Raw genomic sequence first — 27,143 nt, 5'->3', positions numbered from 1 at the left:
AGTCCCAGGTTCAGCCCCCAGCATCTCCAGTGAAAAGAACCAAGCAGGAGGTGATGGGAAAGATCTCCACCTGAAACCCTGGAGAGCTGCTGCCAGTCTGAGTAGATAATACTGACCTCCGTGAGCTGATGGTCTGATTTAGTAGAAGATAGATTCATGTGTTAGAACGGGTCAGAATGGATAAAAGGAAGTACTTCTTCACCCACAGGAGGTGGCGGCGGCTACAAGCATAGACAGATTCAAGAGGGGATTGGATAAACATCTGGAGCAGAGGTCCATCAGTGGCTATTAGCATAGGGCAGGGGTGGCCAACAGTAGCTCTCCAGATGTTTTTTTTGCCTTCAACTCCCATCAGCCGCAGCCAGCATGGCCAATGGCTGGGGCTGATGGGAGTTGTAGGCAAAAAAAAAAAACATCCGGAGAGCTACCGTTGGTCACCCCTGCCATAGGGCATAGATGGAACTCTCTGTCTGGGGCAGTGATGCTCTGTATTCTTGGTGCTTGGGGGGGGGCAACAGTGGGAGGGCTTCTAGTGTTCTGGCCCCACTGGTGGACCTCCCGATGGCACCTGGTTTTTTGGCCACTGTGTGACACAGAATGTTGGACTGGATGGGCCATTGGCCTGATCCAACATGGCTTCTTCTCTTATGTTCTTATGTGTTCTGTGGAGGGGTCATGGCTCAGTGATGGTTTGCCATTGCCTTCCCCAGTCATCTACACTTCCCCCCCTCTCCCTGCCAGCAAGCTGGATACTCATTTTGCCGACCTCGAAAGGCTAAAAGGCTGAGTCAACCTTGAGCCGGCTACCTGAACCCAGCTTCCTCCAGGATTGAACTCAGGTCGTGAGCAGAGCTTGGACTGCAGGACTGCAGCTTTACCACTCTGCGCCACAGGGCTGGTAAAAGCAATATAAAGGTCAAGGTAGTCCCCTGTGCAAGCACCAGTTGTTTCTGACTCTGGGATGACATCGCATCACGATATTTTCACAGCAGACTTTTTTACAGGGTGGTTTGCCACGGCCTTCCCCAGTCAGCTACACTTTCCCCTCAGCAAGCTGGGTACTCATTTTACTGACTTCAGAAGGATGGAAGGCTGAGTCAACCTTGAGCCAGCTACTTGAACCCGGCTTCCATCAGGATCGAACTCAGGTCATGAGCAGAGCTTGGACTGCAGCTTCCCACTCTGCGCCACAGGGCTGCTAAATGCAATATATGGAAAAGCAAAAAAAAAAAAAAAAAAATCCTCAGGAAGGATGGAGGGTTGAGTCGGTTTCCTGAACCCAGCTTCCGCCGGGATTGAACTCAACAGAGCTTGGACTGCAGAACTGCAATTAACTACTATGTGCCACAGAGCTTCCTCTTTTCCTGCTCCCTACAGCTTTTCCTTCCAGGATTATCTTTTGCAGTGACTCATCTTCTGGCTTTCCCCCAGCAGTAAAACATGTTCTGTTGGGGTTGTTCTATTGGGGTCCCCCCCTCTTTTCCTCTGGTCGATCAGCATGGCTGCTGAGGTAAGATTTGAACCAGGGACTTCCCAACTCACGCTTTCAGTCACCAAGCTCTCCCAGGCGTGGCATCTTTAACACAGACTGGATAGAGCGGGCGTTTCTATTTTGAAGCTATGGGGGGCTTTTCAAAATCTGAAACATGCCCGGGCAGTGGGAGCCCCTGGTTGAGGGGAGGGGGTCATGATATCTGGGCCCATTGTCTGTGACACCACGATTGAGTCACAGAGGCCGAGGCAGCAGCTGTGGGAGAGGAAAACCCCCCCAAAGTGACACCTGCCTCACTTTCTGGGCTGAAACTGGCCCGCGGTGAAAACTCCAGAGCTGGGAGGCTGGACCGTGGGGCTGCATGGAGTTCCTCGGAACCACCCAGACGGCCAGCTACTGCGGCCCCAGGAAAAGCTGCCTGCTTCCAGAAGTGGCTCCGACAAGCATCAGCCAGGACAGCTACAGGGCCTACTACCTCCCTGGCTACCGCTACCTGAGCTCCTGGAGGCCCAGCTTGTTCTACAAGGTGTCTTCCTTCCGCCCCAAGGATGAAGGGCAAGGGGGCTGGCGCCTCAGTGCCCCGCTGCGGCCCCCCACTGTGTTGCCCGCCATGCGGAGCTCCCTGTACGCCCGCTACAGCCCCCACGACTGGTTCAACGCCAACCGAGCCCTGTTCCAAGGCTCAGAGGCCTACCGCCACTGGGCCGGCCGGCTGAACGCCGACTCGGGGCGTCTGATGCAGGACAAGGACCAGCTGACCCGGCGGCAGCAGGAGGATTCTGGGAAGAACCTGGGCCAGAGGTTGTCCGACATCGACTTCTGGCGCTCCGAGCTGACCTATGAGCTGGAGCGGCTTGTGACCGAGACCCGCGCTCTGGACACCGCCAAGAGGCGCCTGGAGTGCGCGGCGGATGAAGCTCAGGGCCCCCTGCAGGTGGGTGCATGATGGGAATATGGCTGCCAACAGGGGTGGGATTCTATCCTTTGCATATTAGGCCACACACCCCTGATGGAGCCCATCCTCCAAGAGCGTACCAAAAAGAGCCTTGTCAGCTCTTGGAGGATGGGCTACATCAGGAGGGTGTGGCCTAAGATGCAAAGGAGTTCCTGCTAGAATTCTACCCCTGTTTGCCAACGTGCAGGTGGGGAACCACAGAACGCTGTATAAACTGCTTATAAGAATGTGTTATAATTGTATTCACACGTTTATGCGCCTGAACATACAATATTACATTTCCCAAAATCATGGCACAGATAGATCCAAGTAGTCAGCCGTGTTGGTCTGAAGTAGTAGAACAAAATAGGAGTCAAGGGACACCTTTAAGACCAACTTAGTTTTATTCAGAACGTCAGCTTTCGGGTGCTCTGAGCACACTTCATCAGACGAGGAATCCGGCACAGTGAGCAGAGCCACACGTAGCTGGTAGGCGGTGGGTCAGAATGCAAAATGGAGTGTGCTTTGAGCACACAAAAGCTTACGTTCTGAATAAAACTAAGTTGGTCTTAATGGCGCAATTGACTCCTATTTCATGGTACAGATAAAACCACATTTTCAATAGTTCAAGACCATATGAAAGACTCTCATCAATTTCCAAGACTCTGGTCAATTTCCAGCGGTGAGTCCTCTCGCACTGTGGACTCTAGCTGGGGCTATCAGCTCTGGGTTGGGAAATGTCTGAATATTTTTTTTGGGGGGGGGGGGGAGCGGGGTAGAGCTTGAGGAGGGCAGGGTGTGGGGAGGGGGGGACTTCAGTGGGGCAGGATGCCTTTGAGTCCGACTTCCAAAGCAGCCATTTGCTCCAGGGGAACGGATCCCTATCACCTGGAGGCCATCTGCGATAGCAGGGGATCTCCAGCTAGTGCCTGGAGGTTGGCATTCTACCCTGTGGAGGCCCCTCCCCTCCCCAAGCCCCACCCCCCCAGACCTCCAGCTGTTTCCCAGCCTAGAGGTGGCCACCCTAATTACTGAAGAAGGCCTCTCCCTCTTGGAAAGTGGGCAGCTCCAGAGTCCAGGTTGATAAATTCCTGGAGTTTTTTGGGGGTGGAGCCTGGGGAGGGTTAAGCCCTCAGCAGGGGATAAGGCCACAAAGTCCATCCTCCGAAGCAGCCATTTTTCTTCAGGGAAACTCATCTGTGTTGGCTCGATTCATGTGCAAAAGTCTTGTCCAATAGAGGGATCAGGAAATCTTTACAGCCCGCATACAGACACCCCTTCTAGATAATGCAAGACGTTTCAATTCTGTTCTTCAGCTGTCAGGCTGTTAAATGAAACCCGATTTCAGTGACTTTTCATACAGGTACAAAGTTCACAGCTTACAACGATGAATCAGTTTCAACAGAATTGAAATGTCTTGAATTATCTAGAACAGGGATGTCAAACATGCAGCCCAGGCGCCGAATCAGGCCCCCAGAGGGCTCCTATCAGGCCCCTGAGCAACTGGCTCTTGTCTGCTTCCTTCTCCCCCTCTCTAGCTTCCTTCTGCATCCCAGCTTGCTTTGCCAGGCTTGCTCAATCGCACAGGAGCTACAGAGCAAAACCTCTATTTTCTTCATTGGCTGAGGCTCCTCCCTTGGGGAGGAAGGGGGGAGGCGCAGCTTGCTTTGCCAGGCTTTCTCAATCGCACAGCAGAACTACTGAGCCAAGCCTCTCTTCCTTCTATTGGTTGAAGCTCTTCTCCCTCCTGGTCCCCTGGGGAAGGAAGGAAAGAGCCAGAGCTTCCTTTGCCCAGTTCTCTGGATCCCATGGGAGAAATAGAAAGAAAGCACCTTTAAGACCAAGGAGTGCTAATGTTCTAAGCATGTTTTATTTTAAGCTTTTTTCTAAAAAAATCTTCGTTGCCCGGCATTACATTTTGTGACACACACGGCCCAGCCTGACAAGGTCTCATTTATGTCAGATCCGGCCCTCGTAACAAATGACTTCTGCACCCCTGATCTAGAAGGGGGGTCTGTACGAAGGCTACAAAGATTTCCTGGTCCTTCCTTTGGACAAGATTTTTGCACATGAACTGACTGTGATGGACCTCGAGTTTTTGGAGAGTTGTAAGAGAAAAAGGTAGATCCTGTGTGTATATACATTGGCTTGTGATAGAATGTTATGTTGAAACTGAATGTATTAACTCTAGAACTATCACAAATTGTTTCTTAGTGGTTTTCTATATCAGACCATGTTCAACACTAAGACCCCCTCGTTTGTGCTTTTGTGCTCACCTGCAGGCTGGCCAGACTGTGGCTCAGCAACCACACGGGGCTCTTTCACACATCTTGTGTGGCTCTTGAAGCCCCCACCGCCCCGTCAGCCGTCTTGGGATAGGCATCTGTCTCTTTAAATCACTTTTCTAAGCCAAGCCAGCCAACAACTTTGGAGAATGCATTTAAAATGCTTTCTTTTCACCTCTCTCTCCCCTCCCTCCCCAGCTTCCTTCCTTCCTTGTCTCTCAGCTCTCAAACATCTGATCTTCACGTCTTGTGGCTCTCTTAACATCTCACATTTATTCTACGTGGCTTTTATATTAAGCGAGTGCGGCCAGCCCTGGCCTAGAAAAAGGCCTTTTCCGAGGGACACTTTGATGGGGCAAATGCTTTGAGTCTTCTGCTGGGTGGGGGAATTTCTGGAGGTTTGGGGGCAGAGCCTGGAGAGGGTGGAGTCTGGAAGAGGGACCTCAGCAGGGAGGTAATGCCTTTTACATCCAAATGAAGTAGCCGTTTCCTCCAGGGGAACGGATCTTTGTCATCTGAAAATCAGTTGTAATTCCTGGAGATTATACAACACACAGAGAGTAACACGGCAAAAGGACAAGAAATCAAAGGCACATAGCCCACCGTGAAAAGCAGCTTCTTTTGTTAAATTAGACAATAATTATACAATTATTGGAAAGTTTTACCCCCCCTCTCTCGGCTTGACTTCGCGAACGAAGATTTAAGAAAGGTGCAGTAGTCCACGTCTGCTGCAGGCTCGCTGGTGGCTGACAAGACCAATGCGGGACAGGCAGGTCCGGCCACAGTGGCTGCAGGGAAAAGTCTGATTTAGGGTTGGTGCTGTAGCAGCGCGATTCTTCCTCAATCTCCTTTTGTCCTCAAGACCAGCTATGCGTGCGTTCTCAAAGGAAGAGACAGCCTGGTGGATGGTGTGCCTCCATGCTTTGCGATCTGAGGCTAGGTCAGATCATTACTCTACACAAGAACAAAGGGGGAAAAGTCAGACTGCTCCAACTACCGGGGGATAACCCTGCTCTCCATCGCAGGCAAAATCCTTGCTAGAATACTCCGGAAAGTTTTACCACAAGATGAAAAAAGGACTCTTGGTGTTAATGCTTCCTTTTTTGACTAAGGACTGAATTATGGTTGCTTTGTAATTTATGATGGTGAAATTTATATAGGAGCATGTTTATTTATGTTGACTTTGTATAATTTAACAACAGAAGCTGGTTTTCACGCTGGGCTATGTGCCTTTGATTTCTCGTCCTCGCCTGGAGGTTGGCAACCCTAGCTATGGGAAATAATGAGGGCCCAAAAGGGCTGAAACAGAGCTCCGGAGCCCACAAATGATGCTGTTTATGAATACCCTGGAAGGAGCCATTCTGGATTACTTTTTCCACCTACCTAGTTTTGCTGATAGCTGTTTGGTTCTGCATCAAGTGGGCTCTTGCAAAGTTCTCCCATGACCGCTTTTGTTGTGTTGCACGACTAACTATGGCCATGAAAGGGCACACGGTGCTTTCCTCTTCCTCTTAGGCAGCCTAGAAGCTTTTGCCTTTCCTCCAGCTCTCACATAGCTTTAAAGGCAGGAGGGGAAAGTTTCTCTGTGTTTACAACAGTGGGCCCTTTTGGCCGTCAGATGGAGGACGATATCGTGGTCTTCTCAAATGGAAACCTCTTGGAGCTACGTGAGTGTCCAAATGGGAGTGCAAATAGTAAGCCTGTTGCTAAAAATGGTGGTGGTATTCATCATAAGTTTATGATTAACAGGCAAGGCAAAAAAAACCCCTAAATCAACACAGGCATTTCCCCCCTTTGAGATGCAATATCCAGGCAAAATAATTTGTTTTAAAATGGAATTGACTGGACACGGGGTGCATGGGGGGAACGTAAGAAAAGCCATGTTGGATCAGGTCAGTGTTTTTATTTTATTGGGGGGGGGGGGTGAACGTTTGAGACTTCCATTTATGCAAAAGAGTGTTGCTGGATCCAGACAAACGCCCGTCATGTTTGGGATCCAGAGGCAGTTTTGAGCAGTGGTTAGAGCATCAGCTTCTCGGACAATAATGATATCCGCTCAGTGACTGCTTTTGCGTGACAGAATTTAGCATTTCTGTACAGACGCTGAGAATCCCTGTGGGTTTCTCAGGCAGGCTGCTGTTTGGAACTGTGACAGATTTTTTTTTTAAAAAACCCACAACATTTAAAAGATTTTAGGGCTGCCTCTTCAGAGATCCACTCCAGGTGTCTTCCAGAGATGAAAACAAGAGAAAATGATACACTTGTTTTTATGTTATTGAACGGGGGGGAGGGTGAACATGTTGATCTGAAGCAACAGAACAAAGCCAGGCACCTTTAAGACCAACAAGGTTTCATTCTGGGTATGTTCAGAATCATAGAATTATAGAGTTGGAAGGGACCTCCAAGATCATCTAGTCCAACCCCACGCACAATGCAGGGAACTCACAAACCCCTCCCCCTAAATTCACAGGATCCTCATTGCTGTCAGATGGCCATCTCAAAAAGACAGTCCCCTGTGCAAGCATCAGCCGTCTCCAACTCTGGGGTGATGTTGCATCACAACGTTTTCACAGCAGACTATTTAAGGGGTGGTTTGCCATTGCCTTCCCCAGTCCTCTACACTTTCCCCCCAGCAAGCTGGGTACTCATTTTACCAACCTCAGAAGGATGGAAGGCTGAGTCAGCCTTGAGCCGGCTACCTGAACTCAGCTTCGAACTCAGGTCATGAGCAGAGAGCTCAGACTGCAGTACTGCTGCTTTACCACTCTTTGCCATGAGGCTTTAGAGATGGCCATCTAGCCTCTGTTTAAAAACCTCCAAGGAAGGAGAGCCCACCACCTCCCAAGGAGGAAGCCTGTTCCACTGAGGAACTGCTCTAAACTCACAAATCCCTCCCGCTAAATTCACAGGATCTTCATTGCTGTCGGATGGCCATCTAGCCTCTGTTGAAAAACCTCCAAGGAAGGAGAGCCCACCACCTCCCAAGGAGGAAGCCTCTTCCACTGAGGAACCGCTCTAAACTCACAAACCCCTCCCCCTAAATTCACAGGATCCTCATTGCTGTCAGATGGCCATCCAGCCTCTTTAAAAACCTTCAAGGAAGGAGAGCCCACCACCTCCCCAGGAGGAAGCCTGTTCCACTGAGGAACTGCTCTAACGGTCAGGAAGTTCTTCCTAATGTTGAGCTGGAAACTCTTTTGACTTAATTTCAACCCGTATCTTGAAGAAGTGTGCAGGCATATGGAAGTTTATACCCAGAATAAAACTTTGTTGGTCTTAAAGTTGCCGCTGGACTCAGACTTTGTTCTTTATTTCATTGTTCTCTTAATTGTGATCCAGTTTTATTGTATAACTTACTGTACAGACCAGACTGGGCTTTATAGATCTATGATTCTGTAATCCACCAATGATAAAGGTGGACAGTGTGTGATGTCAAGAAAACAGATTAAAACCCCAAAGGTATAAATAGGTATAGCTCAACCTTTTTCAGTGTGTGATTATTTGTTTTTGTGATCCTTATTTTGGTGCTGTGAGTGGCCGTTTAAATTTACGAATGTGCTTTGCTGTAATAGACAGTCCCATATATATATATATATTACTGTAAGGTTTTGCAATGCAAAAAAGAGAACATATTTCCTGACTCACTACTTCAAACAAGTGATCACATTGACAAATCGCACTTTAAATGCTTCTGTGATTTAAGCTGTGATTGTTGCTATTAACTAAGAATATTCCTAACTTTCCCACCCCAAATGAAGACATTTTCATCAGTTTTTTTTAAAAGAAGAGTCCAAAAGATGATGGACACCATGAAAAGAGGGCAAGCCTCCCCACCCCCAAAAAGAATATCTGGTAGCTCTATTTATTGTCTTAATTAAGAAAAAGAAAGATTCATGGTGAATAGCTGTGTTGGTCTGAAGCAAGAGAATAAAGTTTGAGGCCGGGGCACCTTTAAGACCACCAGAGTTTAATTCTGGGTTCAGGTAGCCGGCTCCAGGTTGACAGCCTTCCATCCTTCCTTCCGAGGTCGGTCAAATGAGTCCCCAGCTTGCTGGGGGGGAAGTGTAGATGACTGGGGAAGGCAATGGCAAACCACCCTGTAAAAAGTCTGCTGTGAAAACGTTGTGAAAGCAACGTCACCTCAGAGTTGAAAACGACTGGTGCTTGCACAGGGGACTACCTTGACCTTAAAAGCTTTTGTGTGCATGCACACTTCTTCAGATACATGCATGCATGCCTATGAAAGCTTATACCCAGAATTAAACTTTGGTGGTCTTAAAGATGCCACTGGAATCAAACTTTCTTAAAAAAAAAAAAAAAAGATTCTTTTTGCGAACCTGGATTTCTGCCAATAGGAGAAAGTTCTTGGAAGCCGATAGCAGCAAAAAGCTCTCCCAAGTCACAGTTCAATAACTGCAGCACTGCTGTCCCAGTCCTGAATAGATTTACACCCTTCTGAATCAGCTCTTCAATGGATTTAGGAGTAAAATCTGTTTAAGACTGCAGTGCTGCTCACTAGTTTGCAGCCATGACCCCCAGTTATGCCAGGGTGGGGTTGATATTCACAGGTGTCTCCTGGTTTTCTTTCACTGTTATGTTAGCAGGTCAGATGGGATGAACTGGCTGCATCCTTGCAAAGTCCCCACAAGAGTTTTGGGGTATGAAATGTGGAGAGTCAAGGCTCCCTTCGACAGATATCTTTAAGCGTTTACCCTCGAAAGCCTGTTCCCCAAAAATATCGCGGGTTCCTCAGGAGCGACTGTACTCAAGTCGAGCTCTTTTTCTTCAAACCAATGTAGTGGCTACTCTCCTGAAACGATCTAGAAGCCCTCAAGAATCATCCGCAGTTTTGATCTTCTCACTTGCTTGCAGGTGGCTTTGGAATGCTTATACTGCAGAGAGAAACGGATGGGGATCGACCTGGTTCATGACGATGTGGAAAAGAATCTAATACAGGTACAAATGAAACAGTCACCCGCAAACAGCATCCTAGAGCCGGGTTATTCTGTTTCGTTGGTTTGTTTCATTTAACTCATCACGAGTTCTTTTCCTTGCATTAATTTCGTGCTCATGTTTCATTCCACCACTGACTTCTTTATGCATTCGCTTATTTTAGTTTTGCACTTGAATCGCAGGATCATAGAGTTGGAAGGCGCCATGCAGGCCGTTAGTCCAACCGACCGCCCAGTTCAGGAACAGCCCAAAGTATTTCTCTTGTTTCCATTCCGCTCCCCCTGCACACGCACACTGTTTTCATAGAAATTTCTGCTGGGATGTTTTGCTTGAAAAATAGTTCCAATTCTTTTTTTGTATCTCTAACAAAGTTCTTATCTTTCAGATGGGAAGTATTTAAGCTCCATCTGAATTTTTTTGTTGTTGAAAAGCCTTGCATTTTCGATAACTGTTCATTAGATGCCTTGAATGATAGGGAGATTAGATACAAAAAATTACATGAGATAAAAATAAAGAAAGAACAGTTGAGAGCATCCTCTCTTGATGTACGGTTAGATAGGCGCATGTGCCAAAATCTTGGACTTGGTTTCAGGTGTGCAGATTATGGCGAGTGCTTGTCTGCCTGTTTTGCACTGGGCAGACAGTTTCAAGGAGCCTAATATTTCTGCTTCTCCTTTTGGTAGAATCGTTCGCTGATGGGTGAATGTTTTCTGTTGTAGGAAGTTGACTTGATCAAGTTGTGCCAAGAGAAAATGAGAAAACTGGCAGAAAGAATTGAGCAACAGCTAAAGTAAGCTTTTCGAAACATAATCCGATTTTTAAACGGTGGGTAACAAGTCCTGCCTCATTCATTACTGAATTGTAGTTATGAATGTAACCCAGGGAACTTCTCATCGAACGTATGATCTTCTGGTGAATGGCAGTCAATTAAGAAGGCAGTTTTTAAGACATAAGAACATAAGAGAACATAAGAACATGAGAGAAGCCATGTTGGATCAGACCAGTGGCCCATCCAGTCCAACACTCTGTGTCACACAGAGGCCAAAAAACACAAGTGCCATCAGGAGGTCCATCAGTGGGGCCAGGACACTAAAAGCCCTCCCACTGTTGCCCCTCCCAAGCATCAAGAAGACAGAGCATCCCTGCTGCAGACAAAAGAACATAAGAGAAGCCCTGTTGGATCAGGCCAATGGCCCATCCAGTCCAACACTCTGTGTCACTTAAGAACATAAGAGAAGCCATGTTGGATCAGGCCAATGGCCCATCCAGTCCAACACTCTGTGTCACACAGTGGCCAAAAAAGACTTGGTGGCATTTAATGCCTTTCCCCTTATAGCTCTGCAACAAGAAGGGTTAACCAACATTTAAAAAAGAAAATGAAAGCTGGAAATTCAGATCCAAGGCTTGCCTACTCCCCCTGCAGGCACAGCTAAAACAAAAAATGCTAAACCTTTTTGCTCCTTTTTTGTAGCATTAACCGAGATGCCCAGCATGCCCTCGAGAGGGACCTAGGAGACAAAAGTTCTGCCCATTTCATCGATGAGAAGTGCTATAACCTGAGGAACACATCTGACAGCATTAACTACTACCATGGCGTAGAAAAAATCGATGGGACGTGAGTAGGATTGCCTAGAGTAGCTCTAGGTTGGGAAATACCTGGAGATTTTGGAGGCGGCGCCCGAGGAGGGTGAGGGTGGGGTTTCGGGGAGGAGAGGGACTCCAGTCAGGTATAATGCCATAGAGTCCAGCTTCTAGAGTGGCCATTTTCTCCAGGGGAACGGATCCCTGATGCCTGGAGATCACAGTGGTAATCCCAGGAGGTTCCAGCCACCAGCTGGAAGTTTCCAAGCCTAGACATGAGTACGTGGGGTTGTCAGGTCCTCCAAAGCAGCCTCTGACAGGGGGTGGGCTGTGTGGGGAGGTCTAGGGTGGCCAGGTCCAATTCGAGAAATATCTGGGGACTTTGGAGGTGGAGCCAGGAGATATAGGGGCGGAGCCAGGAGCAAGGCTGTGACAAGCACAATTTATCTCCAAAGGGAGTCCTGGCCCTCACATTTCAAGGGACCGCACACCTTTTTAAATGCCTTCCCTCTGCTGGAAATAATGAAGAATAGGGGTACCTTCTACTGGGGCTCATAGAATTGGACCCCCTGGTCCAATACTTTTGAAACCTGGAGGGTATTTTGAGGAGAGGCATTGGATGCTATGCTGCAAATTTGGTGCCTCTATCACAAAAAAAACAGCCCCCCCCCAGAGACCCACAAAGCAATTCTCCATTATACTTTATTGGAATCGGTCTCCATAGGAAATAATGAGTGGCGTGCCCAGCAGACATTTCCCTCCCCTCTCCTGCTTTCTGGTGACCCTGAAATGGGGGGAGGCTCTCCAAACCGGGGGATCCCCTGCCTCCACCTGGGGATTGGCAACCCTAGTCTGCTAGACTGGAGATTGGAGACTGGCGTTTGAGCAGGTCAGGGGCCGCAATGGAGTCCCCCCTCTAGAGCAGCCATTTTCTCCGGTGGGATAGATCTCTTTAGTCTGGAGATGAGCTGTCTTTCCAGGGAATCCCCAGGTCCCCCTTGGAGGCTGAAATACCTGTGAGTACGGAGCACTTTGCCAATAAAACCCGCGGGGATCCCCAGGTCTAGGGTTGCCAAGTCCAATTCAAGAAATATCTGGGGACTTTGGGGGTGGAGCCAGGAGACTTTGGGGGTGGAGCCAGGAGACTTTGGGGGTGGAGCCAGGAGACATTGGTGGCAGAGCCAGGAGCAAGGGTGTGATAAGCAAAATTGAACTCCAACGGAGTTGTGGCCATCACATTTAAAGGGATAGCACACCTTTTGAAATGCCTTCCTTCCATAAAAAATAATGAAAGATAGGGGCACCTTCTTTTGGGGCTCGTAGAATTGGACCCCCTGGTCCAATCCTTTTGAAACTTGGGGGGTATTTTGGGGAGAGGCACTAGATGCTACACTGAAAACTTGGTGCCTCTACCTCCAAAAACAGCTCCCCCACAGCCCCTGATACCTGCGGATCAATTCCCCATCATTCCCTATGGGAATTGTTCATGGAGGTGCATAATAGCTGTGGGGGTGGGGCTTCCCCCGCCAGCCAGCTGAATGGAGGAGGGGGGAAGCCTGTAAAACCTGGGGATCCCCCGCTGGGACCTGGGGATTGGGAAGCCTACCCAGGTCCCCCTTGGAGGCTGAAATACCTGTGAGTACGGAGCACTTTGCCAATAAAACCCCCGGTTAAAGGAAGCAGTGGTGCATTGTTGGGTGCTAAAACAGAAACCAAAACGAAAAGCTCATTGTTTCCACTTCCTCATGTGGAAACTGAAATTCCATATCACAGGCTTTTCTGAAAGAGCTTTTCCGAAGGAGCTGTTTTGAATTAAGTAGGAGAAAAGTACTTTAGCAGACCCATAGGGAGAAATCATAGAACCCTCTACCGAATTCAGCTGCAATTGGAACATGCTTTTCTCCCCTTGTGCTCATATTCCTGCACAGATGGAAAAAATGAAATGCTAAATTGAAGGCCGTGCTAAGGGCTTTCTCCTGGTGTTAGCGGTTGCCAGTTTGGGGTTGGGAAATCCCTGCAAGTATGGGGAGGGGTGTGATACCAGAGACGCCACACTCTAAAGCCAGGGGTGTTGAACTCATTTGTTATGAGGGCCGGAAGGTGCTTTTGTGTGTGTCTCCCATGGGATCCAGGGAACTGGGCAAAGGAAGCTCTGGCTCTTTCCTTCCTTCCCCAGGGGACCAGGAGGGGAGGAGCCTCAGCCAATAGAAGGAAGATAGGCTTGGCTCAGTAATTCTGCTGTGCAATTGAGAGAGCCTGGCAAAGCAAGCTATCCCTCTTGCCCTTCCTCCCCAAGTGAGGAGCCTCAGCCAACAATAGAAAATAGAGCTTTTGCTCTGTAGCTCGTGTGCGATTGAGCAAGCCTGGCAAAACAAGCTGTGATGCAGAAGGAAGCAATCCCCGAGGGCCACACCAAGTGACCTCAAGGGCTGTATGTGGCCCTCGGGACGGATGTTCCCCACCCCTGCTTTGGAGGGTGGACTCTAAGGCATTGTACCATGCTCTCTGAGCTGTGTGGAGTCTTGTGAGCAAAAATTCTACTTTAAAAAAAATATTTTTTGTCTTTATTATAAACTCAAAGAGCTTACAGAAAAATATAAAGTTCCAAAATATGAAACAGCATAAACTCACCAGGAATGTTACACAAATTGTAACAAAGTTAAATAATTAGCCAAATGGATTCTTAAAAAAGGAGACCATTTTTTTCCATTACAGATTGATGTTGAGGTATATTAGCACATGGCTACACCTCATCAGTAATCTTATCTAGTGTAAAGTCATCCCAAACTTTGAGATACCAAGCCTATAGACTAGGGGATTGCTCATCTTTCCATTTACAAGCAATAACTGCTTTAGCTGCAGTGAGTAAAGTCATTATAAGCTCTTTCTCCTGTTTCAAAGCAAATCCAGTTCCCCAAAGATTCAAAAGAATCAAACTTGGAGAGAGTGGGATCATAACCCCTGTAATTCTGAAAATTTCCTTAGCCACCTGTTTCCAGAAGGTGACAATCACTGGGCAAGACCACTAAGCATGGTAAAAGGTAGCCTTAGAACCACAAAAATTCTACTTCATGAGCTACTGGTATTAAAGTTGGATGCAAGCAGTCAGCCCTGTTGGTCTGAAGTAGAACAAAATAGGAGTCAAGTCGCACCTTTGAGACCAACTTAGCTTTATTTAGAATGTATGCTTTCGTGTGCTCTCTGAGCACCCTTCATCAGATGAGGAATCCAGTACAGTGAGCAAAGTCACACATACCTGGTAGTCAGTTTGCATTCTGAGCCCCTGACTACCATTTATGTGTGGCTTTGCTCACTGTTCCGGATTCCTCGTCTGATGAAGCGTGCTTAGAGAGCACACGAAAGCTTACGTTCTGAATGAAACTAAGTTGGTCTCAAAGGTGCCACTTGACTCCTATTTTGTGGTATTAAAGTTGTGAGCCACACTGCATAAATTAGTTTGCTCTGGGGCTATTTTTCCTGAGCTAGGATAAAAATGTGTGAGCCGGAAGCTAACAAAAACTGAGCTAGATCACACCAACTCAGCTTAGAGGGAACACTGAGGGACGGTGGCTCAGTGGTAGAGCATCTGCTTGGGAAGCAGAAGGTCCCAGGTTCCATCCCTGGCATCTCCAAAAAAGGGTCCAGGCAAATAGGTGTGAAAAACCTCAGCTTGAGACCCTGGAGAGCCGCTGCCAGTCTGAGAAGACAATACTGACTTTGATGGACCAAGGGTCTGATTCAGTAGAAGGCAGCTTCATACATTCATATATTCACTGCTCCCTTCCCCACCTTCCAAACTCCATCGGCATGCACTGCCCCCAAATCTTCAGGAATTTCCCAACCTGGAGTTGGCACCTCTGATGCAGTTCCAGGAGGTCTTGCACCCCCTCCCCCTCCTCCCCCCTCGGCAGCAACCCTGACCTCTCCCTTCCAGAGTCTCCGTCCCCGAAACGTGGGCGAAGTTCAGCGACGACAACATCCGGTACTCCCAGAATGCCCGGTCCAACTCGACCCTCCTGCGCCAGGAGACGGACCACACCCTGGAGAGCACCTCTGAGGACATGTGGAGGCAGTACACTGACACCAACCTGGCTTTCGACAACCGCATCTCGGAGGTGGCCGAGGCCAAAAACAAGCTGCAGGCACAGCTCGCCAAGGTCAGAGGACGCAGCCACCAGCTCAGGGTTGGGGGGTTCCTGGAGATCTGGGGGTGGGGCCTGCAGAGGGCGGGGTCTGAGGAAAGGAGGAGTCTTAGCCGGGGCGGAATTCTAGCAGGAGCTCCTTTGCATATTAGGCCACACACCCCGGATGGAGCCAATCCTCCTGGAGCTGACAAGGCTCTTTTTTGTAAGCTCTTGGAGGATTGGCTACATCAGGCAGGGTTTGGCCTAATATGCAAAGGAGCTCCCGCTAGAATTCCGCCCCTTAGAGGGGTGTAATGTCAGAGCCCACCTTCTAGAACAACCTTTTTGTCTGGAGAACTTCAGGTTTGCCAGCTCTCGGTTGAGAAATACCTGGAGATTTTGGGGGTGGAGGCTAGGGAAGGGGGGGGAAGGGGAGGGACTTTAGCAGGGTGTAACGCCATCGAGTCCACCCTCCAAAGCTGCCATCTTCTCCAAGGGAACTTGGTCTGCTGGAGATCAACTGTAATAGCAGAAGATAGATCAAGATGGGAAGCCGTGTTAGCTGGTCTGTAAGACTAACAAATTTTGAGGCAGCTTTTATGAGTCACAGCTCAATTCTTCAGATACATACGTTTGCTCTTTTCTGCTGGAGTAGCAGGAGATCTCCAGGCCCTGCCTGGAGGTTAGCAAGCCTAGAGCAGATCCCTTTGTAGTCTGGAGATCAGTCTCCCACCTGGAGGGTAGCAACCCGTGTCAGTTCCATTCAGAACTCTTTTGGGTCTATTCGATTCAGGCTTAGACTTTAGACTGCTCAGTTAGAGACGCGAGGCAGGGCAGCTAACCTGCACATTTAGAGGTTACCTGTGTAGGGTTGCCAAGTCCAATTTAAGAAATATCTGGGACTTTGGGGGTGGAGCCAGGAGAATTTGGGGGTGGAGCCAGGAGACATTAGGGGTGGAGCCAAGATCAAGGCTGTGACCAGCATAATTGAACTCCAAAGGGAGTTCAGGCCATCACGTTTAAGGGGATGGCACACCTTTTCAGTTCCTCCCTTCCGTAGGAAATAATGGATAGGGTCACCTTCTTTTGGGGCTCATAGAATTCGACCCCCTGGTCCAATCTTTCTGAAAGTTGGGGGTTATTTTGGGGGAGAGGCACTAGATGCTATACTGAAAATTTGGTGCCTCTACCCAAAAAAACAGCCCCCCCCCAGAGCCCCAGATACCCGCGGATCAATTCTCTATGATTTTCTAAGGGAATAAATCACCATAGGGAATAATAGAGTTCCCAGCAGACATTTCCCTCCCCTCCCCCCGCTTTCTGACGACCCTGAAGCGGGGGGGGAGGGCCTCCAAACCGGTGGCGTCCCCTGCCCCCACCTGGGGATTGGCAACCCTATACCTGTGGCATTTTCCATTTCCCCCAGTGTAGTGTGCTTTGACACCTATCAGCTCCACCCATGACCATCCCCGAATATTCTGGCCCCTGAACCCAAACATTCAAATTACATACAATGGTGGGGAAAGCCAAGGGCCGGCCTTAGACTAGGCAAGGCAAACATCTGGCACCCCCCCCCCGCACTGATAGCATCACTGAATCACATGAGGATCCCCCCCAATTCGGTGCCCCCACAAGGCCAGCGCCCTAGGTAATAGCCTAGTTTGCCAAGGGGCAGAGCCAGCCCTAGGAAAGGGGGTCACCATAAATCAACTGTGACTTGTTGATATGTCACACGCCCATTTTCTGGAAGAGAAAGGTATATGTTTGGCAGCTATGTACATGAATCCCCAGTCTGGTTGGAATTAAATTCAGGATTTGGGGGTCTTCTTAACCACTTCCCCCCCCCCAGCCAGTGTGTTTCCCGTTTTGCTTCCCAACACTTGGAACGTGTCCATAAAATGATGCCGACTGGGGCTGTGTCATCAGGTGACTTTCTCTTCCAACCCGTATTTGCATTTGCAAAAGTCGTGAAATCATTTGGGTCCAATACATACCAGCGGGGTAGGGTTGCCAAGTCCAATTTAAGAAATATCTGGGGACTTTGGGGGTGGAGCCAGGAGACTTTGGGGGTGGAGCCAGGAGACTTTGGGGGTGGAGCCAAGATCAAGGCTGCGACAAGCATAATTGAACTCCAAAGGAAGTTCTAGCCATCACATTTAAAGGGACGGCACACCTTTTCAATGCCTTCCTTCCATAGGAAATAATGAAGGATAGGGGCACCTTCTTTTGGGGCTCATAGAAGAATTGGACCACCTGGTCCAATCTTTTTGAAACTTGGGGGATATTTTGGGGAGAGGCACTAAATGCTGTGCTGAAAATTTGGTGTCTCTACCTTAAAAAACAGCACCCCTCCCCCCAGAGCCCCAGATACCCGCAGATCAATTCTCCATCATTTTCTATGGGAATAAATCTCCATAGGGAAAAATAGAGTCCCCAGCAGACATTTCCCTCCCCTCCCCCCGCTTTCTGACGACCCTGAAGCGGGGGGGGGGCTCCAAACCGGGGGATCCCCTGTCCCCACCTGGGGATTGGCAACCCTACAGTGGGGTGTAACCGAAGGCCCCTTGGGGGGTGTTGGAAGGGGCCTCCTTTAAGGACATGGCCTGCCTTCCTTTCTCCACCCACCCTGCCGCTTTATTCTCCATTCTTAATTTTAAAACGGAAAAGGAAAAAAGCAGTGAGAAGGCTGCTGGGGGACACAGGCTGGCCTCAAAACCGCACACACCTCCCCTGTCAGGGCGAAAAGTCGGCTGAAAAGTTGGAGCTAAAATGGGAGTTCACGTAAAGGTCCAAATAATATTTTGTTTCAGAGGAGAGAGAATTGCTGGCTGCGTATCAGCAGCCCGGTCCCTCGGGGCACGACCGGGCAGGAAGTGCTCCTGTGCTCGGACGTGGCTCCAGTAAATTTCGGCCCGTTTGGGGCAAGCCGACTTCCTGCTTGGATTATTTGGAATCCGTTGGGCGGGCAGAAAAGAGAGACCGAAGCCGCGCTTTCCTCTGCCGTGGAGTCATTGCGTCCCCTTGGACTAGGGGCAATAACCAAGAGCAATCGCTTTCTTCACGGGATTTATTTCCTTCATTTATACATCATTTTTCTCCCTAAGGGGGGCCCAAAGCGACTTACAACTCTCTCTCCTTTCCAGTGTTTTTTTTTTGAGCAGGAATGCAGTTCTGGCTGGCTTGGTGTCAGGGGGGGTGGCCTAATATGTAAATGAGTCCCTCCTGGGCTTTTTCTGCAAAAAAAGCCCTGTGGGAAGCAATGGTGATGTCATAGGATGTGGCTTAATATGCAAATGAGTCCCTTTGTAGAAAAAGCCCTGCCCCTTTCCCATTTTATCCTCACATAACCCTGTGAGGTAGGTTAGGCCCAAGATCACCCAGTGGCAGAATGTGAATTTGAACCTGGGTTGGCCAAAGACTAGTCCGGCACTCTAACCATCTCTAATTGTTCTAGGACTTAACCCAGTTGGAATTTGACCATTTTTTTTTTTAACAAATGCGTCATTCCCATGCATTCCACCTTGGTTTTATCCGGTGGCTTAATCGCTTTAATTTTAAATTGTCTTAACTGTTTTAATTGTTTTAAACTGTTTTGATTGTTTTGTTATGTTGGAAGCCGCCCTGAGCCCACTATGGGAAAGGGCGGCCTATAAATCTGCGGAAATCAATCAATCAATAAAACAGCAGGCAAAATGTATGTGGCGGGTGGGGGCATGTTTGGCCCTGTCTTTTAATCGCCGCTCCATTTTTCCTCTTCCTTTGCAGACCCTGCAAGAAATATTCCAGACCGAGAACACGATCATGTTGCTGGAAAGAGCTATAATGGCCAAGGAATGCCCGCTCAAAGTGGCACAGACCCGTCTGGAAGCGAGAACATGGAGGCCCAACATGGAGCTTTGCCGGGACGTCCCCCAGTTCAAGTAAGCTCCCCCACCCCCCGCAAGATACGGCCATACAAAGGGTTGTCAAATTCCAGATCTCATTGCTGTGGATGCCAACTCGGTACAGCGAGAGCGGCAGTCTTTAGCACTTCCATCCAAGCAAACATGGGGACATGGTGGAGTCTGAGTGACAATTAGGGTTGGCAAGTCCCCCCCCCCCCCCAGCCTCTGGGGAGGACTTGGCAACCCTAGAGTTTTCCCTCCCAAATTGCCAGAACGTCTGGGAAAACCATAGAGTTTTCCCAGAAACGCCTAGAGCGACCGGCATGTGACGTCCCTTCGGGTGATGTCATTGCACCGGCGACGTCAGAGGAAGTTGGCCCAGTGTGGGCCGGCGGGTTGGGAACCTCCAGGGCGGGAGTTCCTGTTTCTTCATTTTTTCTCCTGTTCTGCGCACATGTTATGCTCCCTGATATTACTTCAGTTTATGTCTGGCATAAAAATCTTCAGTTTTAATCTCCAAGGAGGGATGCTGGACATATAGTGATGTAATCTCAAACTGACCAGTAGAGGGAGCAAAACACAGAGGAGGGAAGAAGAAGAGATTAGATTTCTACCTCGCCTTTCGCTTGGCATCTCAGAGGGGTTTCCGGTCTCCTTCTTTCCCCCTCCCCACAACAGACACCCTGTGAGGTAGGTGGGGCAGTTCAACAGTGTCCCAAAATGTGAAGTGATCGGAAGTTGTAGGCGTTGTTACCACGTGATGAAAAATGTCTGTATGAAGCTCGTAGAAGCAAGCAGTGAAATGGGGATATCAAGTTATGACCTTGTTGCGCTAACTATTGTGCCAGATGCATTTCTGAATTGCAGTGGAAGCGTTGGACTTCATAGAGAATTCACTGTATTTCTCTATCACCACTTGGACTTTTTTGCTGTTAAGAAATAATGCAATTGTTTGCATGTTGGCGACAAAGACCGTGGAACTGTTTGGGCGGTTTGAACATTCTGTTGTTTAAAATATTGAATGCATTTGTATGAATTTTCCAAAACTGTATCGATCATTTTCTACACATTTGAATTTTGGATGTCTGTGAGGCTGGATATCACAGCAGGCTGTGGTTTTGAAGAAGGAGACCACAGATTTATACCCCGCCCTTCTCTCTGAATCAGAGTCTCAGAGTGGTCACAATCTCCTCTACCTTCCTCCCCACCCCACAACAGACACCCTGTGAGGTGGGTGGGGCTGAGGAAGCTCTCCCAGAAGCTGCTCTTTCAAGGACAACTCCTATGAGAGCTATGGCTAACCCAAGACCATTCCAGCAGCTGCAAGTAGAGGAGTGGGAAATCAAACCCGGTTCTCCCAGATAAGAGTCTCCACTCTTAACCACTACACCAAACTGGGGGTTGGCAACCCTACATTTATGGGACATGGAAATTGAGCCAGAAAGGGAATGGTGATTACAGGGAAAAGAGGGAGGGAAGGACACAGAATTGTCTTAGGGATTCCTTTGTAAATAGAGGGGGGGGGGGGATCAAAGGCCTTTGCAGCTTTGTTTGTTGGTGGCTTGTGAAAAAATCTCTTCTCTCTTTACCAAAGTTGGGGGGTTGCCAGGTTCCATTCAAGGTAGCCGTAATCTTCTGCAAAGCCCCTCATGACCCTGGAGTCGCCAACCTCCAGGTAGCACCTGGAGATCTCCTGCAGTTCCAATTGATTTGCATTCAACATAATGAAGAGGAATAAATGGTGACCATATAAACAAAGCCTGTTATTCCTATTTGGCGCTCGCATCTGTTAAATACAGGGATCGTTTTGTAGAAAAACAGATGGTGTTATGCAGCTGCACCTACTATTCAATGGACAAGGAGGTGGAACTCTCAGGAGGAGGAGGCAGAAACTCTCAGGAAGGTTCAGGAACTGCGCTGCTGGGAGCTCCCACTGAATCCGAGGCCTGGTTAAATATCTTCATTATGCTGTATGCTAACGTTACCACTCTGCATGGGAACTTCCGTTCGTGTGCGTGCATCCCTTGCATAAAACATTGTCGGTTTTAAAGGTGCCCGACTGGGCTGGAATCTGGATTTATTGCTCCGCTTTCATATGCAGCTTGAATCTCATCAGGCCCTCCTGGCAACTCTCTCCCCACCCTTGACCTACATGGAAGGGTTGGTGGCTTCTGTTTCAGCTGCGCACGGAAGTTGATACCCAGAAGAAAACTCGGTTGGCCTTAAAGGAGCCCCTGGACCCCAGCGTTGTCCTCCCGTCTCCCCAACTCCTGCCTGCCCACCCCCCACCTTTGAAGGAGAGACGGGCTGTTTTATGGCAGGCAATCCAGCGGTTACGGCCCTCTGGGTGCCAATCCTCTGGGAGAGTCCCTGGGGGCCTTTGCTTCCGTGTGCCTTTGTCAGCCCTTGGTGGGTGGGTGAGATAACATCTCCAGCAGCTTTGCAGCCGGAGGTGTTGCTGACAAGCCTTGGCCGGGGATCAAAGAGGTTTTCCTGCCGAGTTTGCAGGCTTTGGGTCTCCTCAAGAGCAGAGCGCTGATGAAGAGGCAGAAGGGTGTGCCGTGTAGTCACATCAGGCAGAACCTGGATTCGCACACTCGCTCGGGATGATGCCTTTGCGAGCTCAGAATTAAAGCTGGGGGCTGGCGTGCCTGGTTGGTTTGGGAAATTTCTGAGATGAAGACGGCTGACGCCGCAGCTTGGAGGAGCTAAGAGGGCTCCTGGCTCACAGCATGGCCTGTTCTGAACGCCGTTGTTGTTGCAGGAGACGCAGACGCTGGCCGGCTGCGACGGCTGGGCCTGTCTCACGCTCTCAGCCTGACCTACCTCGCAGGGTTGTTGTGAGAAAAATGGGAGTCTCTCCTGTGGGAAAAAAACAGAACAAAGTAGGAGCCCAGGAGCACCTTTAAGACCAACAAAGTTTTATTCAGAATGCAAGCTTTTGTATGCATGCGTACTTCTTCATACGCACATGCATACGAAAGCTGACATTCTGAATAAAAGCTGACATTCTGAATAAAACTTTGTTGGTCTTAAAGGTGCTCCTGGACTCCTACTTTGCTCTGTTGCTTCAGACCCACACGGCTGCCCACCCGGATCTATCTCTGTGGGGGGAAAGCGGGATATAAATACATAGGTGCAAAATGCACATACTTTTGGCTGAAAAGGTAATAGAACGAAGCCAGAGACCAGTGGGCACCCTTAAGACCAACAAAGTTTTATTCTGAGTATAAATTTTCATATACATGTACATCTTTAAGACCAACAAAGCTGAATTCTAGGAATACGCTTTTGTGTGCACGTATACCTTTAAGACCAACAAAGTTTAACTCTGAATATGCACACCTTTAAGATCAACAAAGCAAAGTCTCAGATGGAGTTAATTATATTAAAGTAAATAATTCCACCATGAAATCTGTTGACGTATGATTTCCTGTAGCTCAATACATAACTGAAAAAGAGTCAGTTTGGCGTAGTGGTTAAATGTGCGGACTCATATCTGGGAGAACTGGGTTTGATTCCCCACTCCTCCCCTTGCAGCTGCTGGAATGGCCTTGGGTCAGCTAGAGCTCTCTTATCTGGGAGAACCCGGTTTGATTCCCCACTCCTCCAGTTGCAGCTGCTGGAATGGCCTTGGGTCAGCCAGAGCTCTCTTATTTGGGAGAACCGGGTTGGATTCCCCACTCCTCCAGTTGCAGCTGCTGGAATGGCCTTGGGTCAGCCATAGCTCTCTTATTTGGGAGAACCGGGTTGGATTCCCCACTCCTCCACTTGCAGCTGCTGGAATGGCCTTGGGTCAGCCAGAGCTCTCTTATCTGGGAGAACCGGGTTGGATTCCCCACTCCTCCCCTTGCAGCTGCTGGAATGGCCTTGGGTCAGCTAGAGCTCTCTTATTTGGGAGAACCGGGTTGGATTCCCCACTCCTCCACTTGCAGCTGCTGGAATGGCCTTGGGTCAGCCATAGCTCTCTTATTTGGGAGAACCGGGTTGGATTCCCCACTCCTCCACTTGCAGCTGCTGGAATGGCCTTGGGTCAGCCAGAGCTCTCTTATCTGGGAGAACCGGGTTTGATTCCCCACTCCTCCACTTGCAGCTGCTGGAATGGCCTTGGGTCAGCCATGGCTCTTGTAGAAGTTGTCCTTGAAAGGGCAGCTGCTGGGAGAGCTCTCTCAGCCCCACCCACCTCACAGGGCGTCTGTTGTGGGGGAGGAAGGGAAAGGAGATTGTGAGCTGCTCTGAGACTCTGATTCAGAGAGAAGGGTGGGGTATAAATCTGCAGTCTTCTTCTACTTAAAAAAATACACTGTATTAAGACAGACAGACAGACAGACAGACAGACAGACAGACAGACAGACAGACAGACAGACAGACAGACAGATAGATAGATAGATAGATAGATAGATAGATAGATAGATAGATAGATAGATAGATAGATAGATAGATAGATAGATAGATAGATTTTAAAAACAGACCTCTGGTATATTTGTAGATAACCAAGAGATAAGACAATGTCATTTGGGTGACTGGCTAGATGTTGTATGTTATTTTGTATATATAATTTTAAAAATAAAGGGTTTTTTTTAAAGTCCAACAAAGTTTTATTCTGGGTATAAGAATTATACTCAGGGCTATAAGAACCACTTTGGGGTCAGGCAGCAATTTTCCTCCAGGCCCATTTGGCCAGGGGTCCTGGAGGTTTTTTGCCATCTTTTGGGCATGGAGCCTGCAGGGGTCACTCTGTGTGGCGGGGGGGTGGGGGGGAGAAGAGGAAGTAGTCGTGAATTTCCTGCATTGTGGAAGGAGTTGAACTAGATGACTAGATGATTCTATAAGAACATAAGAGAAGCCATGTTGGATCAGGCCAATGACCCATGCAGTCCAACACTCTGTGTCACACAGTGGCCGAAAAACCCCAGGCACCATCAGGAGGTCCACCAGGGGGCCAGGACACTAGAAGCCCTCCCACTGTCCCCCCCACTAAGCACAAAGAATACAGAGCATCACTTGCCCCAGACAGAGAGTTCCATCTATACCCTGTGGCTAATTGCCATTGATGGACCTCTGCTCCGTATGTTGATCCAGTCCCCTCTTGAAGCTGGCTATGCTTGTAGCCGCCACCACCTCCTGTGGCAGTGAATTCCATGTGTTAACCACCCTATGAATTACACCCAGATTTAAACTGTGCTGGTCTTATAGGTGCCCCAGGTCTCCAACGTTGTTCTGTTGCTTCAAACTCACCTGAATCTAGCAGCAAGATAATATCTTTCTTTTGTAATCCGCCTCTCTCGAGGCGGATTACAACATTTGGTGATGCGACAGGGAGCAGTCCAGGGTGTAAGGGACATGGTCGTGAGATCGGAACGCAGGGTTTGTAGGCAAAACGATGGGGAAATGAATGTTGCCGCTGGCGGGGTGACCTCTTCCTCCCTTTTTTCCCGTCCCCAGGCTGGTGAATGAGGTCTTCACCATCGATGACACGCTGCAGACCCTAAAGCTGCGTCTGCGCGAGGCCCAAGACACCCTCCAACTGCTGATCCTCAACAAGGCCCGGCTGGAACACGACCTCCTGGTGAAGGCAAACTCCCTCTTCATTGACAAGGAGAAGTGCATGGGCATGCGCAAGACCTTTCCCAGCACCCCCCGCCTGGTGGGCTACACCTGAGGTCGCGCCCCCCCCCACCTCCTCCAGTCCTCTGATGGTCAAAGCGCAGGATGGAGACTTTGCCTCCCTATTATTATTTTTTTTCCGGTAGCTGATCAAAGGCGGAGAAAACAGAACCCGATGGAAATAAACTTGAGCAAAACCAAATTGAAAAAACCAAACTGAGATTACCCTTTTCTTACATAAAGGAAATAGATCTTCCCGGGAGAGGAAGGAAGGAAAGCTGTTGTTAATTCTGGGGGGAAAAATAGTATATGCCAGGGTGCAGCCGGGTTGCCAATCTGCAGGTGGGGGCTGGAGATCTCCCAGAATGACAACTGATTTCCAGGTTGCATGCGTCACAGATTTATTATTTATCTGCAGAAGACAGCGAGAGTCTAGTAGCACCTTCAAGGCTAACAAAATTCATGCCATTTCATTCCTATTCCCCTCTCCTTAACCTTCTTTCTTTCTTTCTTTCTTTCTTTCTTTCTTTCTTTCTTTCTTTCTTTCTTTCTTTCTTTCTTTCTTTCTTTCTTTCTTTCTTTCTTTCTTTCTTTCTTTCTTTCTTCTTCCCTCCCCTCCCCTTTCCTTTCTTTTTATGTTGCATTTGTTTGTCTATTTGTATATTTATATCTCCACCCAACACTATTTAGAGCTGATATAAAAATCTCCCCAACTAATACGAAGGAAGGGGATAATTTCAGGCAACTCCACAATGCCTACTCCAGCTGCTCCGGGGACTTCCTCAACGGCATGCTTGGTTCTTGTGAGCTGTGACTGGGCCCTCGAAGAACTGACCTTTCAGGATGGGCGAATGCCTCCTTTGCAGAGGCGGGGGCTGGTCAGAAGGGGGCATCGCAGCAGTGGGATTTGGGCAGTGGGTTAAAAGGCTCGTCAGATCTGGGAATGAGATAGACCCAACACCTGGTGGGCACCCTCTGGTTTTGTTTCTATGAGACTTGCTGAGGGGTACCAGGTTGTTATGTCTTGCATCCAAGTCTTCATGTACAACACAGCGAACGCTACAGAGCCGACCAGTGGAAACCCACTGGTCCCTGGATGTAGCTTGCTAATACGCTCCGCTAATCAAGATCTGTGGCGGGAAGTTTAAGTGGCCAGGATTGGACCTGGCCAGATGGAGGGTTGTTCCAGGGCATGTATATAATCGGGACCCAGCCCGCGTTTCTCCCTCTTGTGACGTACTCGCCAATAAAGTATGTTGCCTTCAGCACGTCTCGTCACTCAGTACAATACACAGGTCCAATTCAAGAAATATCTGGGAATTTTGGGGGCAGAGCCTGGAGATCTTGGAAGGTGAAGCAGGAGACAGAGTGTGCCTAGCATCATTGAACTCCAAAGCGAGTTCTGGCCATCACGTTTAAAGGGACCGCACATCTTTTAAATGCCTTCCCTCCATTGGAAATAACGAAGGATAGCAGCACCTTCTTTCGGGGCTCATAGAATTGGACCCCCTGGTCCAAACTTATTGAAACTTGGAGGGTGTTTTTAGGAGAGACACCAGATGCTATGCTGCAAATATGATGCCTCTACCTCAAAAAACGCACCCCCCCCCCGAAGCCCCAGATACCCACAAATCAATTCTCCATTATACCATATGGGAATCAGTCTCCACAGGGAATAATGGCGTGCCCAGCAGACATTTCCCTCCCCCCTCCTGCTTTCTGACGACTCTGAAGCGGGAGCGCCTCCTATCCGGGGAGGGGGATCCCCTGCACCCACCTGGGGATTGGCAACCCTTGGTGCAGGAAGCATTCCTGGGGGCGGGGTGCCCCATTCTTAGCCCTGCATCCATGTGTCACCCTCTGGCACCCAAGTGCCTCAGGCTACCCTTGAGAAGGCACAAGGGCAGATAAGCAGGGCAGGGACTGCGACTCAGACCCTGGGAGCAAAGAGGGGGGGATGTCTCTGCTCAGGAAGAGGCCCCTCTGGGGCAAGAGGCTCTGAAGCTAGAGTTGCTCTAACTTCTTGGTGGGGCCTCAAGTGGGCTTGCCATCCTACAGGTGGCACCTGGAGATCTCCAACAATGACTATTGATCTCAAGACGACCAAGATCAATTTCCTTTTGAGGGTGGACTATGGCATTGCACTCATCGAAGAAGAAGAAGATAAGAGATTGGATTTATACCCTGCTCTTTGCTGTCAAGCAATTAGATTTCAAAGTAACCAGTCCTTGACTTGAAACAAAGCAAGGTTTATTGATAATCCATATGCAGTGAGCTGAGTAT

At 48.9% G+C, this 27,143-nt stretch overlaps 1 protein-coding gene across 1 annotated transcript; it reads left to right on the top strand.

Annotated features, from left to right (window-relative positions):
- The first annotated feature begins 1,811 nt into the window (after positions 1 to 1,811).
- TEKT5 (tektin 5) lies at positions 1,812 to 24,929 on the top strand. The gene is made up of 7 exons (XM_060260720.1): positions 1,812 to 2,426; positions 9,584 to 9,667; positions 10,384 to 10,454; positions 11,136 to 11,279; positions 15,180 to 15,402; positions 19,135 to 19,289; positions 24,699 to 24,929. Exons 1-7 carry the CDS (start codon positions 1,854 to 1,856, stop codon positions 24,913 to 24,915), a joined length of 1,467 nt encoding a protein of 488 aa, XP_060116703.1. The 5' UTR covers positions 1,812 to 1,853; the 3' UTR covers positions 24,916 to 24,929.
- The last annotated feature ends 2,214 nt before the right edge of the window (positions 24,930 to 27,143 follow it).

Source organism: Heteronotia binoei, chromosome 20 (genome assembly GCF_032191835.1).
Source record: "Heteronotia binoei isolate CCM8104 ecotype False Entrance Well chromosome 20, APGP_CSIRO_Hbin_v1, whole genome shotgun sequence".
Taxonomy (NCBI): Eukaryota; Metazoa; Chordata; class Lepidosauria; order Squamata; family Gekkonidae; genus Heteronotia; species Heteronotia binoei.
Note: the sequence above shows the minus strand (reverse complement) of the source record. Positions and strands in the feature narration are given on the sequence as shown.